The sequence below is a fragment of the Pyricularia pennisetigena genome, assembly GCF_004337985.1.
Source record: "Pyricularia pennisetigena strain Br36 chromosome 4 map unlocalized Pyricularia_pennisetigena_Br36_Scf_9, whole genome shotgun sequence".
NCBI classification, from domain to species: domain Eukaryota; kingdom Fungi; phylum Ascomycota; class Sordariomycetes; order Magnaporthales; family Pyriculariaceae; genus Pyricularia; species Pyricularia pennisetigena.
In genome coordinates, this window is record NW_021940921.1 from 1543592 (window position 1) to 1560639 (window position 17048).

The following is a 17048-nucleotide window of genomic DNA, read 5'->3' on the forward strand; positions in this document are numbered from 1 at the left end:
CTTTAGTGAAGCAGAGTGTTGAGCTTCGGCGAGCTCGACGAGCTTTGCCAGCTTTGCTTCCTCAAAGGAAACAGCGACATTCGATTTGTCAGCCAGTCTCAAACGGGACAGATCAGGGATTTGGTCCGACACAGACAGCAGACGATCGTGCTGGGGATCAGCCGAGAGGAACAGATGCCGGTCGACAAAGTACGCGACCAGTTGCTTCTCAGCATGGGATGCGTAGAATTGGCCTGACTTGCCCTGATCATAATCATGGCTGTCCAGTTTATGCCCAACGACCTTGCAGAGCTCAAAGACGGCGCTTGTATAATCCCTGCCGTCGATTAAATGTACTCCTTGGGCAACTGCCCTTCGGTGGCTGCCAAGATTAGAGCTGTCTCACCAGTGGTTTTGACAATCACGTGCTTCCGAGACCCAGTCCGGTTGGCCGGAATATCACTTGGCCTGGAATCTTCATTGTTATCGCTTTCGGGCTCGGGCTCGACCATTGATGTCTCCCAGGCATTCACTCCATGAAGAAATATATCCTTCTTTGGCGAGGTTTCGAGATAACGGCGGACTTGCCTAACTTGGCCGCAAACCAGATGACTCTTGATGAAGCCTATCAACTTCTGATCCTATACTTCCACCCCATCAAGTTCCATGTGAACCATTTCGGTACAGTCGGTCCATTTTCGTCGATTGTTCACGTTGTGGAGAACCCGAGGGGCTTCTAGAGCCAAAAAGTAATCCTCAGGATTCTCTCCAGCCGTAACGAACATTACCCTCTTTTTGTCGATTTCGTACCACAATTCATCTCCGCTATCTGCGAGCGGGAACTGGAGGTTGTACGACGGGCCTTCACAGTGAGGAACTCGGTATTGCCTGGTGCTATAACGAGGCGCCTGGAAGCCTTGGAAATGAATTTTGTCACAGTAGGGGCAACGTACGTAAGTGTCGCTGACATCCCACCAGACAACTTTTGCCTTGGGTATCGCTAGTTCGGACATTGGGAAGAGTTTACGCTCGTGATGATGGACGGGCGTCGCTTTCTGGCTTATATTTATCGTAACAATACCCCGAACTGGTGCTGCCTAGCCAGCATGGCTAGCTCTCCCAGCCCATCATGCAAAGTTGGGCCGTTGATGGTTGAAGTCACAGGAATCCCCGGAGAATAAGGCAGCCTACGGCATGAAGACGATGCGGTGCATTCCATTTTAAGCTTCACAGTAGAAGGCATGCATCAAATGCGATCCCATTAAAGCGGGGCAACTCTGCCTAAGGCGATTTCGAACCCGAACGGACGATCAAGTGTTTTCGAATCCAGGAAAGTTTTATGATTGGTGTTGAAGTGCTTGAATATCTCCACTAAACCTTGCCACCGTATTTGCTTTGGTTGGGTTACGGTACCGAAATTCGTCTGTGGGACGAAGACATCCGCGGGCATACAAGAAATCTTTTTGCAGTTCGAGTGATTGCTATCAGACAATCTAAAGGCCATGTGCTGCTGCTATCAGCAGTTCTCAACTTTGTGAGGTAACAAGATCTATTCAACTGCATAGAGAGGTTCTTTGACTTAGTTGAAGGTTGTAGTTCTTGTAATCATTGTTGCGGGAATACAATCCAGTGCGAACCATTCTGATACCTGACTAACCGCTGGTCTGACTCCAAGGTACTGCCGCACGTCGATCGTGGACAGAAACAGTGTGTTTTCAGGACTTTCCCAAGCCGGGAGATGCGTGATTCCTTCGCTAGATCTAATACGAAGAACTGTGGGCTTCCATGACGGGGCGTTTATTTGGGCGATAAAAACTCCCCTGTGCCCGAGCTGACGATGGCGCTGAGCCCGTCTTCTGGCTTCAGCTGTGCTCAGATTAGATCGATGCCTGCCGAGATCCGATGAGGAGATGATAAATGCCCTTACCTTCGTTATCAAAAACAGATATAAAGGGGCTAGGTTCAGGCGACCTATGTCCCCAGTCCAAGTGTTCGTGGATTTTCTTAGCATTAACCCAGTAGGCCCAGTCCATAAGATAATGACCTTGGGATACGAAGCCATGCTTATTGTTGTAGAAGGTGAAAGATTCTTCATCCTGGACTCGGTAAAAGCTTGGGGGAAGCGAGCGATTGGTTGTATTGACCATCTCTCCTGCAACCCAAGATTGTCTTGCTGGGGGTTGAATACGTGATTGCGAAGGTGAAGCAACGCAGAAGAACAGGTTTATCGTCCATGACGAGGGAAAGCAAGCCGGCTTGAAGAGGGTGGGATGGAAGTAGAATAAAATCAGAATGTGAACAAGATAGATTTTTGGTTCGAGATGTAGCATCAGCATGCTGTTACGAACGGACAGGGCAACCGTTGCACCACGAGGTTAAAGCTTCCTCTTTCTGATTGTCCCCTGCTCCACAGTTATATGCACGCGCTGGCAGTAACCTTTTATGGCAGCTTTATGTTTCACCGCAGGCCATCTCCTTTGCAACTGCCTTTTCGGGTATTCGCTCAATGGGGAAGCTGACCTCGAACCACCCCGGCTCCCTCTCCAAAAGTACAGCCAGCAAGGCTTTTAGATAAGAACTGCCAGTCGAGCAACGAGGACCTGTTGTACATTGCCAGCGATGTTGACCTGAAGCTTCGAAGAACCTCCGAACAAACAGATGCCTACAAAGAAGCTGTAGCGACATTCGTCCTGGCCCCAAGTCGATTCTTGGAGGCAGAGCCATACTATTAGGATTTGGCTTAACGGGACAGACTACCTGCACGGACACTCTCGGCTTCAGGCGCCTCGGCTGATGCAGACAGTCTCATGCTACCGAGGTACTGTATGGTGTTGGGCGGGGAATTGCTTTGTCAGAATTTTATATTGGATGTGGTGGGCTATGGAGTCGGACGGTACAGAAGTTTGCTGACTTGGGGCTGTGCTACTAAGGCAAATAATGCAGTGGTAGTTAGCCGGGGCCTGATTTTCATCATTTACCGTGCTGATCTTTGCTTGACTTCACCTTCCCACGCCTCCCCGTTGCAAATGCTCTCATTGGGCTCACGATGCTTATCAAATTAAGCGTACGTTCAACTCTGGAGTAAAGTTGAGTAAAAGTCAAGCGTACTAACCTTGTTGTAAACTCGAACAGATTGTTATCCCATCAGCAGAAGAAACCCTAAATTCCGTTAGCCCCTTGGCCATCATCGTAGGACATGGCACTGGGTCCAATGCCGCCTCTCGTGGCTCTTTCGGGCATTTTTTTGAGAGGTTTCACCGGGACTATATAGTATTAGCATCCACTCTTTCGTCTCCCGACTCACTTGGGGCTGAGCCAATGACGGCGCCCTGAGCAGGTACTTTGTCGTGATCGACAGCAAGACTCGCATGCCCATGCGCGCTGTTTTGTGCCCCTTGCCCTTTCCCGCGGTAGGACGATGTTCAAAATCAAAGACCCGGGGTCCTCTGGCAGTTTGCTACCACAAGACACGTGCAAACTTGCCGAGACTAAAGCGCCATGGTTACCATCCGTTTTCACAACAATTAGGTGTAGGTCACGATCTGGACCCCGCGCCGTGAAGTTAGAATCTGGGATTTATTTTGGTCAAGCATTGCGTTATTCTATGGCAAACAGTGAAAGGGACTTGATATCTACCAGAGTATGACCACAAATTATGTCGGTTCACATGCGCGTCGTTTACTCGTTGGCTGTCGGTACTTTTTGTAAGAGGGGCAGAAAGAACCTTTTTCGAACTTTGGTTGTTTGCTAAAATTTGGGACATCAGGGTTTTGTCTTTGTCGAGATAAGAATGCGACTGTAAAGGGCCATCATAGTATTGTTTTATCGGTATGGAGCAGTGTGATATCCAATCACCGAGGTTTCTCAAGCTTCTAGCCGTTTTCTCAGTCCTTTGGTGCTTGCTCTCGCACATGAGAACTAACAACATGCTGTAGGATAGAGTTTCTGTATAATGGATCTGACGACCCGGTTATTTGGCCCACACGCATTCAAAATTAAACTTTGGAGTTTATAAATGCTGAGCAACACAAAGTGTGTGATCGCCAGCACCAATCACTTACTGATCAACTTACTTATCCAGCCTTTTGTAATATTTGTATTTGTTGGGTTATCAGAGTTTGAACTTTAGAATGGAAAAGATTTATGTATCTTGCAGTAAGCTCAGATAAATGGAAATTGGATTTTCCCCAGTCCCTTTGCCGAGTTTTAGATTGCACACTTACCCGCACGCGCGAGCAGTGACCGACTGCACGGTCGCAACAAAATGGACCTTGGTCTATGAAACATCTCATAAGATAACTCAAATGATGGGTCATCGATTAATTTTCTCCCCTATCAAACAGGGTCGTCGCATAATTAGTGTTGTGATCACGCGTCTTTTTAAAGGGGTGGGGTGAACCCAAAATCATGAATACACCTAATTAGAAACTGATGGCGAATATAAGTGCACTGTATCAATCTAGCATGTGCGGTAATTCTGGTCCTCTGTGGGAGGTGCCGGCAAAGCACAAGAAGACGGCATCCCTTAGTCTACGGCTTCTTTTTCTACCGCTAACTACCTCAAAACCTTGGAACTATCAATGACTGTCATCAGATCCACTTCTAGTACCACTGAGGGTCGATAGGCTTACTTTCACATTCCTCAAACCGCATACCAGCCTCATGGATAATTGGAATCTACAGTCTCTTCGCTTGGCTATGCCAGGGTTATCACATCAGGGCAGTGACATCGCTGAGATGCCGCTAGCCCCCGGGGAGCCAGACATTCGAATCTCGGAGAATCTCCTGGTTCATTTGGAGACGCCACAGCAGCACAAAAGCTTCAAGGTGGAGCTGGTTCCTCTTGAAAGCGGGCCTTACTCCGACATATATATTACCCTGTCAAAGGTGCTTCATCACGGAAGCAACACCTATAGCATCCTATCATGAGGCTCTTAAACAAAGGTGTCACTCCTCCAGCCAACTGAGGAGGCACAAATACGTTCTACTTTGTGATAACTCCCAAGGCATCAGACTGCCTCCTGGGCTTACGCTTCATGACTTCTTACCTTCGCGGCCCCGAAGTAGCAGCACTCCAAAGCGACGGGCAGTGGCTATCGACTGTGAGATGGTGGGAATAGAAGCTTCGACAGCAACTCGCAAAAACAGCCGAGCCCCAAATACAATGCCAGCCGGGGCAACATGCATGGGGGCGTGACGCGCTGTCTACCGCCTCTCCATTGCGCGAGCGCGTCTCGTCTAAAACCCCCCTTTTAACAAACTCCCCTCAACACCACCCCCTCACTCAGTTCCCTCTCTCTTCATTCCATCTTCAGAACGCCAGTCTATGGTTTGTGTGTTTGGGATGCGATCGACGGCGCTTGCGAGGAGTAGAAACCGGTTTATCTCATTAGGAACACATGACATAAAGCGGAAAATAACTGTAACTCGATTTCGAGAAGGCGGAAGGAAATGGTTTCAGCAATGGGATAGATTTGGTGTTTGGCGGGGCAATCTGTGGTTTTAGTATAGGGTGGCTCGTGCGTCGCGTCATGGTCACCCGGCAACCAAACCAGCTTCAGCCTAAGGTGACTTCAGAGCCAAGTCCAGGGTTTCCTAACAGCAATCAATCTCAATTATCCCTAATGGACCACCTTGAGACGCCCAGTCGTTTATCCCACTGACGCGAACCATTGCCAAGCGGTGTAAGCGCAAATCCAGCTGGTGCAGGAACCATTTCAATTCCGGCTGCCCCTACGATTATGGCTGCTGCTGTACTGTAGTTTCTGGGGATGTTTTGGGTTTGTCCTTAGCAGCCCAACCCAACTTTAAGAAGGATTGCTTTTGGGTCTTCATAAGCCCCTATCTACTTATGTAAAAGACAGTAACTATGGCCCTCCTTGGGTGAGTAGCCATTACGACTGTCATCGTCTATTTTCCATCTCACAAGTAGCTCGAAAGCGTCTATTATGGACTGCACACCTAGCTCTGCTCGGATTATCAGCATCCCTGGCGAATTGCACAATCGGATCCTGTAGTATTTGGACATTACTAGTCAGATTTCCTTGAAACTGACATCAGTCCACTTCAACAACCTTATACCCAAGCTTTCTTTGACAACGCTCCTGGACGCTGAATTATCTGCGTTTGCACATAGCAGGGAGCTATATGGTTGCTACGGCTGCCTCCGGCTCAGAAAAGCCGATCGATTCGCAGACAACCAACTAAGGAAGAAAAGACGACGGTTTGGGGCAGAATCCCTGAAGCGCTTCTGCATCGAGTGTGGTCTAGAGGTCCGCGAGGGAAGGCTCCCTGCTGTGCGCTACGTCAAAGGCAATCAGATCGACATCCAGGGCGTGGCGCATGTCATATGCATGAAATGTGGTATTTTTGCGCTGAGAGGAAACGAGAAAGGCTACGAGGCAACATGCGCTGGCTGTTGGAGACCATTCCAAGAAGCAAGAAGGCAGGCGCAGGAATTGAGAATGCGTGAGGAGCAGTTGAAGTCGCGGGCCGAGCGAGCACAGCGACAGGAGCGAAGGCGGAGGATCTTTGGTTCTTCCAGCGAGGATAGTTGCTCCCCGTCCCCGACGCCAAGCGAGAAATTCATGGAGGAGCAAATGTACATGATCCAGGCCGAGGCAGACATGCATATGAACAGCCCGGGGCCGGGTTCCGATTAGAGTCAGGAAATTGGGCCGGGTTGATAAACGAGCGTGGATAAAGACAAAAGGTGTGGAATGCGGAAAATGGTAGAGGCAGGTTGCAGGCGGAAGACTGGTGCGAACATTTTTCCCTAACTTGCAAACGAATAGTTCTTGGGCACAGGGGTTACTGAAAAATAGAACTCTACTTGAATCGCGAAGCTTTTGCCTCGGCGCTGTTTGTCAGCCTTGTACAAGTAAAAAAAAAGACAAAAAAATTATTGTTAGAACCTTCTTCATCCTTGGTATCAGAGAACCTTTCGCCGTCATGTCCCAGTTAGAAGAGCTTCCATCACGATGCAGGCGGCCCTCCTTCACCGCAGCACGCTATCTAAGGGGCGGCAAGATGCGTGGTCCAGCGTCGCATGGTGATGCGTGGCGAAATAAAGTGCAGGATAACTATCCTGCCCAAGATTTGAGAGACTAGTCGCTTGTGATTCATGATGTCTATTAGCTAGTTCTATAAGCCCGTTACTTTTGCCAAACGCAGAATGTTGCTTTGGAACCACGGCCAATACACTTGGGTAAGGTACTGGGCGATGCGACGCAGCCCCCAAACAATGGCATAAATGCCGTGGGCACTTTCTGTGCTGCCCAGAGGGCAGTCTATCCACTGAACCACTTCCCCACCCTTGTCGCGAACAGTTGCCGAGAATCCCCACTTGTGTCCGACGATGTAGATACCTGGAAGAAAGGATAGTCCTTCCAATGTTGAAGGACGACCGTCAATCTTGGTCGAGGCCAACAGCTGCAGCATGTTCCAATGTGCGTATTGCCAAACAGCCAGTTGCCTTTGAGCCTCTTCGCTATCGCCGCTCGGTCGCTTGATTTCGATACTCAGCGCGATGGGGGATCCTGACAAAGGTTGGTAGTCCGTGTGGTTGATAGTCGTGAAAGGCTGGAGCCTTTGTACCCGCCGTAGGGCATCTGCGACTCTTCCCCCGTTGTCGACGTTGGACTCGACGCTAAAGGTTTTTGTGGCAGTGCAAATAGATGAGGGGTTAGATATTGTGGCGGGAGAGGGGGCGGTGCTGATAGAATTATAGGTATGTTCATTGCTTTTTGGGGTCCATAATGGGTCGATCGCGAGGCATATGTCAACCATCTTGCCGCTAGCATAGGCTGGAGGCAGCAAATCTCTATCTACAACTCTCGCCGACGTGCTATGAACAGCGGATACCGAAAATTAGTCGCAGTTCCCAAAGTTCTTTGAAGGCAGAAGGGACGTAGATAATGCTGACCATGGCACCAAAACCAGCTGCTCGTCATCCGGTATTGCTAACTCAAGCAGAGGGAAAACAACCCCCGCAGTCCAGGCCGCTTCGTCATAAGACGCTTCGGCATATTTACCAGCCCTCCTTTGGATCTTGGAAACATCTTTGAAGGCTGGGGACTCGGATTCTTGTGAGTCGTACGGAAGGAAATGCCAATCTTCGATGCTGTCCTCTGTCAAGGGAATCTCCTTACGCCGAGACCAAGAAATGATGCGCCGTCCTTTACTGGCCTGTGTGAGATCGCGGAGTAAAATCTTCAAAGCCTCTGGGAGATCGTTCGGCTTCCTCGTGGAAAAAGACCTAGTGTTCAGAGACAATTTCTCCATGGATTCTAGCTCCCTCCTTCTTTTGGACGGAGACGCGCGTCTACTACTTTGGCTCGTTCTTGAGGATGTCGAGGGCAGCGATCCTCCGGCCGGATGTGATATTGGAGCCCGTGGAGTCTCGTCCTGATCTTCGTCGACGTGCGTGTCGGTGTGTTTCGCTGGCGTATTCATCGCGTCAATGAAGCTGGTACTGTCTGGCGGCAGAGTCTGGAGACCTCGAGTGCGTTTGCGTTTGCGGATCTGAGGCAGCGGGGGAAAATCGTGCTGGGGCGACAGCGCAGCGAGCCAAGCCAACATATCACAATCTTTCATATTCAGCGGGAACGAAAGGAATATTCAGAGGATTGGGTGGCCGATGCATGTGCTCATTGACCTACTTCGTAATGATTTGTTCCGACGTTAGAAATGACAGGTGAGGCCGAATGATGGGGCGAGTTAAGTGGTGTTGCCGCGGTTGTTTGGGTGGTTGCTGTAGTTACCTGTGGCCCGTGCGTAAGATGGTGCAAACCGGCACAAATTCTTTGTCGCAGTCATTTTGGACCGACAATCCTGCAGATTCAACAGCAGAGAGGATGAGATTGGGAACATGCAAGGCTGCGAATCGTAGGAATCGATACACGCAAAAGAAAAAAAGCATTCCCTCAAAACTGCACAAAAGCTTCGAACCCTCAACCTTACGTCGCAGAGGGACCAAGAACCTATGCTGGAGCGCTCCGAGCCTGTCCACATACATTACTGATAGAGCATATGAGAAACGCTGGATAACGCTAGTGAGGATTACCCTGGTACAGAGGTGACAATAAGTAGGAAAAACAAAGAAAGAATGGCTGGGTTCTCGGCCGAACGTTTGATGCCCACTACGTACAGCATTTATGATCTCGTAACATTACAGACATCCTTTGCGCGATTCTGAATCCGTGCTGTCGATATTCGCTAGAGTTCACAAGACATTATGATCATCTAGTGCCATCCAAATTAGTCGCCAAAATGTATTGTAAATGACCCTTTCTCGACTCCATTGGTAAACCGCATTCCTGCCCGGCCATCTCTTGAACCGGATTGTTTTCACTATCCAAAGACCCCAGCTTCGAACTAGATTGTGGGTAGTCGACTGCGTCATGCTCGGCATGTACATTTTGTCCCATACTAGGGATTTCAATTATTGAAGCACCATCTTCGATGCTGTCTGCAGAATTGTTCGAGGTGCGCGAGCTAGATATTTGTCGAAATGTTTCGAGGACTGCCAGCGCGACGCAGGCAGGGTCGTCTGTCATTGAACAAATCGGCACTGGCTCAGATTCTGAAGCATCAACTGCTGGTTGTTCGATACATTCAGCTGACTGGCTAGCGAGATCATCATATGCCGAAATTTCTGGAACGCCTTTCACCGGGGTTTTGGCTCCGAAGTCTGCTCTGCTATCACCAGCATCCGCAAACCCTTCGCAGTCTTGCTGTGAAACTGATCGACCGCTCTCACTGTCGACGTCCCTATGATGGTTGGGCATTCTTGATTTGAACCCAAGGGCGTTTGCATAGCCTGGCAAATGACTATTGCTATCATTGAAGCCAAATGGACTGATGTCCCTTTACGTGTACCCACGAAAGCAGGTTTTTGTTCTTGGGTATCGCCATGTTGCCTTCAGAAGTTACATGCAAATCGCTGGTGAAAAACAAGAAGGGGAATTTGCGTTGACCGGTCTTAGGGCCGCCATTTTGATAGTACTTATTCCACCCGAGAATCCCGTTCGTCCGCGGGTGGGTGCGATAGCACCTGGGAATGCTTCGTATAAGACCGGTATCGTAAATAGATCCTGTTATGCCAACTTTCTCGAAGTTGTCGATGGGTAGACACATGCCTACATACGGGATGACGGATCGGGATCGGGAGCCGCCGTGCCAGCAGACTTGGTATAATTCCCCCGGGATAGGCTGAATGCTGGTTTTCGAGTTGCTTTGGGGTTTTTGGGTGGGTTTTCCGATTTCTTGATTGTTCTCATTGGCCAGTTGTTGCGTGCATTGAGTCACAAGGAGTCCAAGCTCCTGGATAGCCTCCGCGTATGTCCCTACCATAGAATGGTCGTTGCCTCGGATATGCCTGGCCGCTCCCTGAATGGGATTTGGGCTGTTGAAATCAATGCCATGAAGGTTGCACCGTAGTATATAGAACCTTCCAGAATCTGCTGGCCACTCAACAATACGATGCTTGCCCCGGACATTTTCGAAGCTGACACTGGAAAAGTTGGCGGTCCTGACGACTCTCTGACGTTTTTGCTTGGGTATACCCTGGACATCGCTGTTTGCTGTGCGTTGGCGTTTTCGAGGCAATCCTTGCGACACTGGGACTTGGTTGGCTTCGTGTTCCGGCCTGTTGTTTTCTGCTCTTTCAGTCCCCGATTCGCCATCTTCGTCCAATCTTCCGTCGCTTGGTAAGGGGTCGGTTTCTCCGTGGCAGAAACTAGTGGGGAATGTTGGAATCTCAGTAGATTGTGAATGCTAATGTGGGAGATTTCGCGTATTAGTGGAATGCTAAACTATGTCAACAAAACAGGGGTTTGGCACTTCGTATAGCGCACATACTGGAAACGCAGAGGACAGAAGGGTAAGTTCGGCTTGGATCTTGACCGTGAATCCTTGTTCAAGCTCCTTGCTTGCAGTCTCACGAATTTGTTTAACTCTTCTAAGCTCTCTCTCGAGCTCGTCTTGCTTTCTCTGAAGAGGGGCGATTCGGTCGCGTTTTTTCGATTCATATTTGTCTGTGAGGCCTTTTAAGGTCTCAACTCGGCTGAGAATTTCCTGGAAAGAAGACATTGGAGAAAGTAACCAGATTGCAACGATATAATGGAGCGTGCGGCATAGCCATGATGCTTTCACGCGTACTGTGATGACTTGAACGCGTAAGCAAAGTTGAGGGTCAACGGTGCGCGGTAGTAAGTAGAATGTCTGCCTCAGGCAATAATATATCCGGTCACAAGGCACTAAGGCAGAAGGCTAGTGACCCACATTTAAGCACCGCAGTATAAACGGGATAAAGTGGGGCAAACCACCCGCCGCTCCGCCGCTGGAACAGGGCTTATTGATCCTTTTTTCTGTCAATGCCGCTAGTAGCAAACACGCCATTTCCACTGGTACAAGGCAATTAATCACACCGAATCAACATGCACGGGTTAAAAACGCTGCGGCTGATGCAACGGAATATGGGGCGTTGTAGAATGGAAGAATGCTTGCGATTTATTTGAAGACTCGGAGTGGAGCCCCCAAAGGTATCAACGACGTGCTTCTTCAAGCTTGAAACGCAGGCGGTGATGATAGAGAGGCTGAAAGACACCTGCTGCCAAATCAAGGGCCGCGCGGCCAGCCAGGTGAAATCGCTGTCGGTATACAAGTGCTCGGTCGAGATGAGGATAGGAATGGCGGTAATGACGCAGCTGCAGTGGTTAGTGTGAGTCCTGAAAGTAAAAACGAGTTCCATCTCCGCGGCAAGCATGTAGAGTCCTCGAACATTGAGCGGTTCGAGGGCAGGGCTACCAAGAGGGGCTTGATACGACCAGAAGATACCCTATAAAGAGCTGAGTTTTACAGTTTGGTGATCACATAAGCTCTTTAGTTTCTCCTCCTTTTGCTAAACCATGCTTCCTTGTTTCTAAGACAGAGTCTCTCCGCGAACTCGAGTACTTCGCGTCCGACGATGCCCGCGCTCACGATAATAACTAGATCTATGGGTGCGCTCAGTGGTCGCTGGCTGGGTGTGGGGAGCATGGGTGACGCCGGCAGGTTACTAGTATACCAAGCCACAGACGCTGTACTGAACATTGCAAAACACGAAGTAAAGTAGGAACCAAGACCGCAAGCCTCGCACGGCCACGGGTCCATGTAGCAGCCGCTGGCGAAAACCAATATGCCAATCGACCAGGCGGCCTGCATGCCGAGTAGCACCAGAATAGCTACATCTAGCCTTGCGGATCACATTACCAACTAGGGTCGTAAACAACCACGATAGAGCATTCGACACATGGTCCATGGACGCAGCGGGACCCTCCAAACACTTGCAGGAGTAGCCCTGCTATCAAACTAATAATAAAAAAGGTAGCATGCATACCTCTGAATGCCTGTGGGTCGCTTTCTGGAAATTGGAGTTCCACCCAAAATTACCGTATCGGATCCTATCCCATTGGTTGAAGCTGGGTGCCAAGATGCGTTGTCACCCTTGCTGGGGCGAGACGAGCTGGAGGGGATCATGGTTTTGCGCCGCTGTCTGTCTCCTCTACCTTGTAGACGGTCAAGGCTGTAATAATTTTTGCCTGTCACCTTGGTTGCATAACTTGAGCTCCGCCATCCTTATTGAGTTGCCTGGACCGCTCCTGCACGAACCCTACACCTGCGGAAGCAACATCTCTTGGATATGTTGACATGATAGTGAGCAGCAAACCGCGTCCAGAAACTGGAAGGCGGATTTAAGTTTATAAAGGGACCAAATTCCAGTAGTAATATCCTGACCCTGGCAGACACCCAAGCCGTTGTAATTTGTGGCCGAATGGCATGGGTACGAAATGCGGGACTCATGGTGGAAGCACTGGGTTCCAGAATCCTGTTCTTATGGGCTATCTTTGGCATAAACCAAGAAATGATGCGCCGTCCTTTACTGGCCTTGATGTGAGTTCCGAACTATCTTGCGGAACGATCGGTTGACCGAGGAACTCTTTCGGGCTTTTGTCGGGGTATTTTGGGAGACGCCTGCATATCCGTTGGCACGCAGCCAGGTACCTTATTGGGATGCAGACAACAACTAAAAACCCCGCACCTTCTGCATCACAGCCAAGCCAAGTGGCGCTGCGGGCGGAAGTAAACCAGCAGGTTTTCATCGTCTATTTGTCGCCCTTCCAACCCCACGGGTTCCAGTCACCTAAGCGAACAGTGAATGAATCCCCCATAGAGACAAACCATATACTGTTCCGGGAGCTTGAAAGATGTGTGACGACGACAAGAATCAATCGCTTCTCCAGCTGAGCCGGCACCATGGCGCGTCAATCATCACGCAGCTTGTCGATATAGGTAGCGAATGCAACCAGCAGAAGCACCTCAAAGCTCGCGCTTTCATCCGCAGCCTTCAATGCCTCGAACCAATAAACTTAGAGCTGTGCCGCCGATCAATCAACGCCTTCAGCGAGCGGCGATATGTCGCGCTTTCCTACACGTGGATTCCATCAAAGGACGAGGATCCGAGTCGCCCGGATGTAGGGTGGTACCCCGTCGAGACATGGGACAAGAAGGGTATCGAACGCTCATCGGTCCGAAAATGCGTTCTCAACCGCGCACTCCGCTATATGAGCCACTTTGATGTTGGATTTCTTTGGATCGACGCGCATTGCATCCGTCAAGACACATGCAGCGTGGATGGTTGCGTCCGCCACTACAGTTGCGTTGAAAAACACAAGTCTTTAAAAGCTATGGACTTAGTCTACCAACTTAGCGAGCACCCGGTGGCGCTCCTGGGCCGGCCGCTAAAGTCAGAATTTGAGTTGCACCTCCTTGCACGGGTTCTCGAGGGAGACTTTTTTGCCGGCGACTCCGAACCTCGGCTTTCGACAAATGATATTGTCATGACAAGGAAGGCGCTGTCACTGCTTAGCGAGATTACTCAGGACAGCTGGTGGTGGCGGGCATGGACTTTTCAAGAAAACTACCGCGGCGGCAAGCGGATGCGGCTGTTGATCTGCCATGATAGGTCCCTGGAGTTGCAAAAGCGAAGGTACCCTGTATTTGGCGAAATACCCGAGGAGCTATGTATCTCCTCCGTCACCTTCTCAACGGAAACAACGAGGCTTTGTTTGGCGCTCCGTGCGGTAACATGGCTAGCACCGTCGGACATTGAGCGGATTGAGTTCGTAATTCGGGCTGCCGGTAGATACTCACTGACAGTCCGAAGTTCAGACTCGATGACTCCGACAGTAATTGCCGATGTCGAGGCTCGCGGACTGTCGAAACCATGGGATCGACTGGAAATTGTGGCCAACTGTTGCCGGTACCCAGTAAGGCTGGATGGCAAAGTCCTGAGTCAGCAACGTTGCAGTCCTAGTCTATCAGTTCTGGCGATGTCTCTGCTAAATGGGGAGATTCTCAAGAACGACGATCATGGGATAGCATCAGTATCGGGGCTTACAGCATCGGAGTTCCTCAACAGTATGATGTTCCGGGACTTCAAGGCGCCTGGAGAGGATACTCGACCGCTTACATTCAACAAGGGGTGCCGGCTCATCAACGTAAGATTGACGACCGATGGCATTGCTACGAGTGGCCATATATGGAGACTGGGTCGCATTATCGATACTGCAAAATTCTCAAGAGTGCTGCCGTGGATCGATGAACCACAAGGTCGTTTGAAATTGCTTCAGCGGAAGTCCTTGCTGCAGCTTGTCCGTCATCTTCACAGAATACGACACCATCAGCTGGCCAACCGAATTGATGACTACCTAGCTGCCGATTCCCGCGCAGGGGAATCCTTTAGTGGGTTTACCGACCTGTTTCTCTACCGCATGGCCATGGAGCTGGCCGAGGCAATCCTAGCGCGCCAGAAGTTGAGGCTAGGAAGCATCTGGAATCAAGGGACGTCGGCGCCGTACCGTGCCATTTTTATGTGGCCAGAAAAAGAAAGGGATGCGCCTCCAGCTTTCGTCTTTACATCGGTGAGGCAGGGCAATCTTGGCTCGTATTTATATGATGCTCACGATATTGACTGTCACGTGTCGTTGGTGGTAGAAATTGAGCGCTCCTTCGGAGGCAGCGGCGTACAGTGGCTCCGCGTTCAAAACTGGCTGCTTGGAATGTATTTCTTCGATGATTGTCCGCGCACTAGAGTTGTGTTTCCCTGGCCGGAATCTCTACGGGCTGTTAGACCATAGTCAAGTTCAACTTTTTGCATCATGCGAATGTAGGGGCTCCAACTACTACGGCGTGCCATTTGATCATGTCGCCCCCGATGATGTTTATCCGAAAGTGCTGCATATAAATAGCTATGCCAAGGTAGGTCTTTTTGTCCGTCCAACCGTTGGAAGTAGCGGTAAACTTCCAATCCTTGATTTGAGAAGTATCCGTAGGAAACCATTGCTGTTGTACCGATTTGCCCCTCAATATAACGAGGGGAGGAAGGGCTTGGCCGGCGGCGGAGATGCATTCGATAAAAGTAGTCCAAGTCGACTTCCAGGCTGTTTTTTAATCACAGACTTGATGTTTTGGGATCCGATAAAAAGCCCGTTAGATCCTTGGCCTTCCAATATACTTACACTCATATTCCAGCCGCTATCAGGTTTGATAGCCCTAATTTCGGGGTGGTCTACCCTTTGCCGCCAATGTCTGATTATTTCAGTAGTAGCCCCAATGATACGTTGGGAATCCATCTTTATAGGCCTTTGTACCTTTAAAGAAGGGTGGCGTGCCAAAAAAGCTTGGATCCAACGTTTTCCCAAAGGTTGGTAATCTCCTGAAGCCCGTAGGGCCCGGGTAGCTAGTTGGCACACATCTTCGTGGGTAGGTGGGAGCCCCAATTCGGCCTGGGTACGCACCCAAGTCGATAGGTGCGCTTTTTGGGTACCGGATAATCGTTGCGTAGGTTCATTTTGGCTTTGGAGATCGGTTGTACGCCATGTATTCGGCCTTGGAGGGTATGGTATGGAATCCCATACTACATAGCCGATCTCCGGATTCCAGCGGCGACTTCTTTCTCATCCTATGACCTCACTCTTCATCTGCCATATCAAAATACTCCCCATGGGTCTGGTCAAATGACCTTGCGCTCATGGGCGCGGAGGACTGCACTCTACCATCATCTATAATGCTAACTGTGTCATGGAGAGCAGTAATATTTCGACAAGACTTCCCCGCATGTCATCCGCCCCATCCATTTTACACCAGCCTTGAAAATCGAAAGGTAGGTCCTCATCGCAACACCTGTTGTAGTCCATGCACTCAAACTTTCCAGACGTGAATTTCAACTTATCTCAAAGTCGACTGCAAACGCACTGCACTATCATATGCCCGACGCCGTGGTGCGGCTGCTGATAGACCAAAAGGCCGACGTTAGGCAACCATGTTTGCCAGTGCCAATCAGGAAGTGGTCGGTCCGAATGTTGCCGTGACTGATTGATCTTGATTGATGCGCCCGCGCGTCAAAGAGATGGTGCAAATCGCTGCGCAATAACAGGATGTTCTGGTCGTCGGACAACATACGATGCTAGCTGGTAGTGAACCGACAATATCTAGATAATAACATCAACCAACTTCCATCATACCAAGGTTGGCCTTGTTCGAATGCCCGCAGGTATGGCCTACTTGACATTTGGTTCGACACAAACCATTCCTTTTCCTTGACCGGTATGAGGTGCGCCAGTTCAACAGCGTGTATATAGCCCGATATGCGACAGCCTCCATCGCGCCCTGGGACGGCCAAAGGTCCAGGATGGAGTGGCGGTGGTATATAATCGGGTACACGAGGATGCAGCAACAAACAAGGGCCAAGTCGTAGTCGGCAAAACTAGACTAGTGCATATATCAACATGCATGACACAAAGAATGCGCCGCGTTACCGCATCTAAGAGTCCTCTTCCCGGCTTAGTACGAGGCTCAAAAAGACATACCCAAAAGAGAGGGTGTCCAGCGAGAAACACAGATTTATCAGAGATGGTTACAGGGGTCCGCATACACTCATTTCGGGCGACTTCTTGCTAAGCGATGCGACAATGTGACAGCAGATGGCATGTTCGAACAGGGTAAGTGCTGCATTGGGACAACGGATA

The 17048-nt window shown here is 49.9% G+C and overlaps 5 protein-coding genes across 5 annotated transcripts; 2 read left to right on the plus strand and 3 right to left on the minus strand.

Annotated features, from left to right (window-relative positions):
- Nucleotides 1-4722: 4722 nt before the first annotated feature.
- On the minus strand, nt 4723-5166 carry PpBr36_10396 (uncharacterized protein; the record flags this gene model as incomplete). Its single annotated transcript, XM_029897507.1, has 2 exons — nt 4723-4838; nt 5028-5166. 2 exons carry the CDS (start codon nt 5164-5166, stop codon nt 4723-4725), a joined length of 255 nt encoding a protein of 84 aa, XP_029744352.1.
- A 682-nt stretch (nt 5167-5848) lies between these two features.
- Nucleotides 5849-6641, plus strand: PpBr36_10397 (uncharacterized protein; the record flags this gene model as incomplete). Its single annotated transcript, XM_029897508.1, has 2 exons — nt 5849-5862; nt 6119-6641. 2 exons carry the CDS (start codon nt 5849-5851, stop codon nt 6639-6641), a joined length of 537 nt encoding a protein of 178 aa, XP_029744351.1.
- Nucleotides 6642-7122: 481 nt separating this feature from the next.
- On the minus strand, nt 7123-8574 carry PpBr36_10398 (uncharacterized protein; the record flags this gene model as incomplete). Its single annotated transcript, XM_029897509.1, has 2 exons — nt 7123-7825; nt 7904-8574. 2 exons carry the CDS (start codon nt 8572-8574, stop codon nt 7123-7125), a joined length of 1374 nt encoding a protein of 457 aa, XP_029744173.1.
- A 644-nt stretch (nt 8575-9218) lies between these two features.
- On the minus strand, nt 9219-11070 carry PpBr36_10399 (uncharacterized protein; the record flags this gene model as incomplete). Its single annotated transcript, XM_029897510.1, is given in 4 exon segments — nt 9219-9846; nt 9863-10191; nt 10492-10755; nt 10840-11070. 4 exon segments carry the CDS (start codon nt 11068-11070, stop codon nt 9219-9221), a joined length of 1452 nt encoding a protein of 483 aa, XP_029744172.1.
- Nucleotides 11071-13226: 2156 nt separating this feature from the next.
- Nucleotides 13227-15158, plus strand: PpBr36_10400 (uncharacterized protein; the record flags this gene model as incomplete). The annotated part of the gene is made up of 1 exon (XM_029897511.1): nt 13227-15158. The coding sequence occupies one exon, from the start codon at nt 13227-13229 to the stop codon at nt 15156-15158; it is 1932 nt and encodes a 643-aa protein (XP_029744165.1).
- Nucleotides 15159-17048: the final 1890 nt, after the last annotated feature.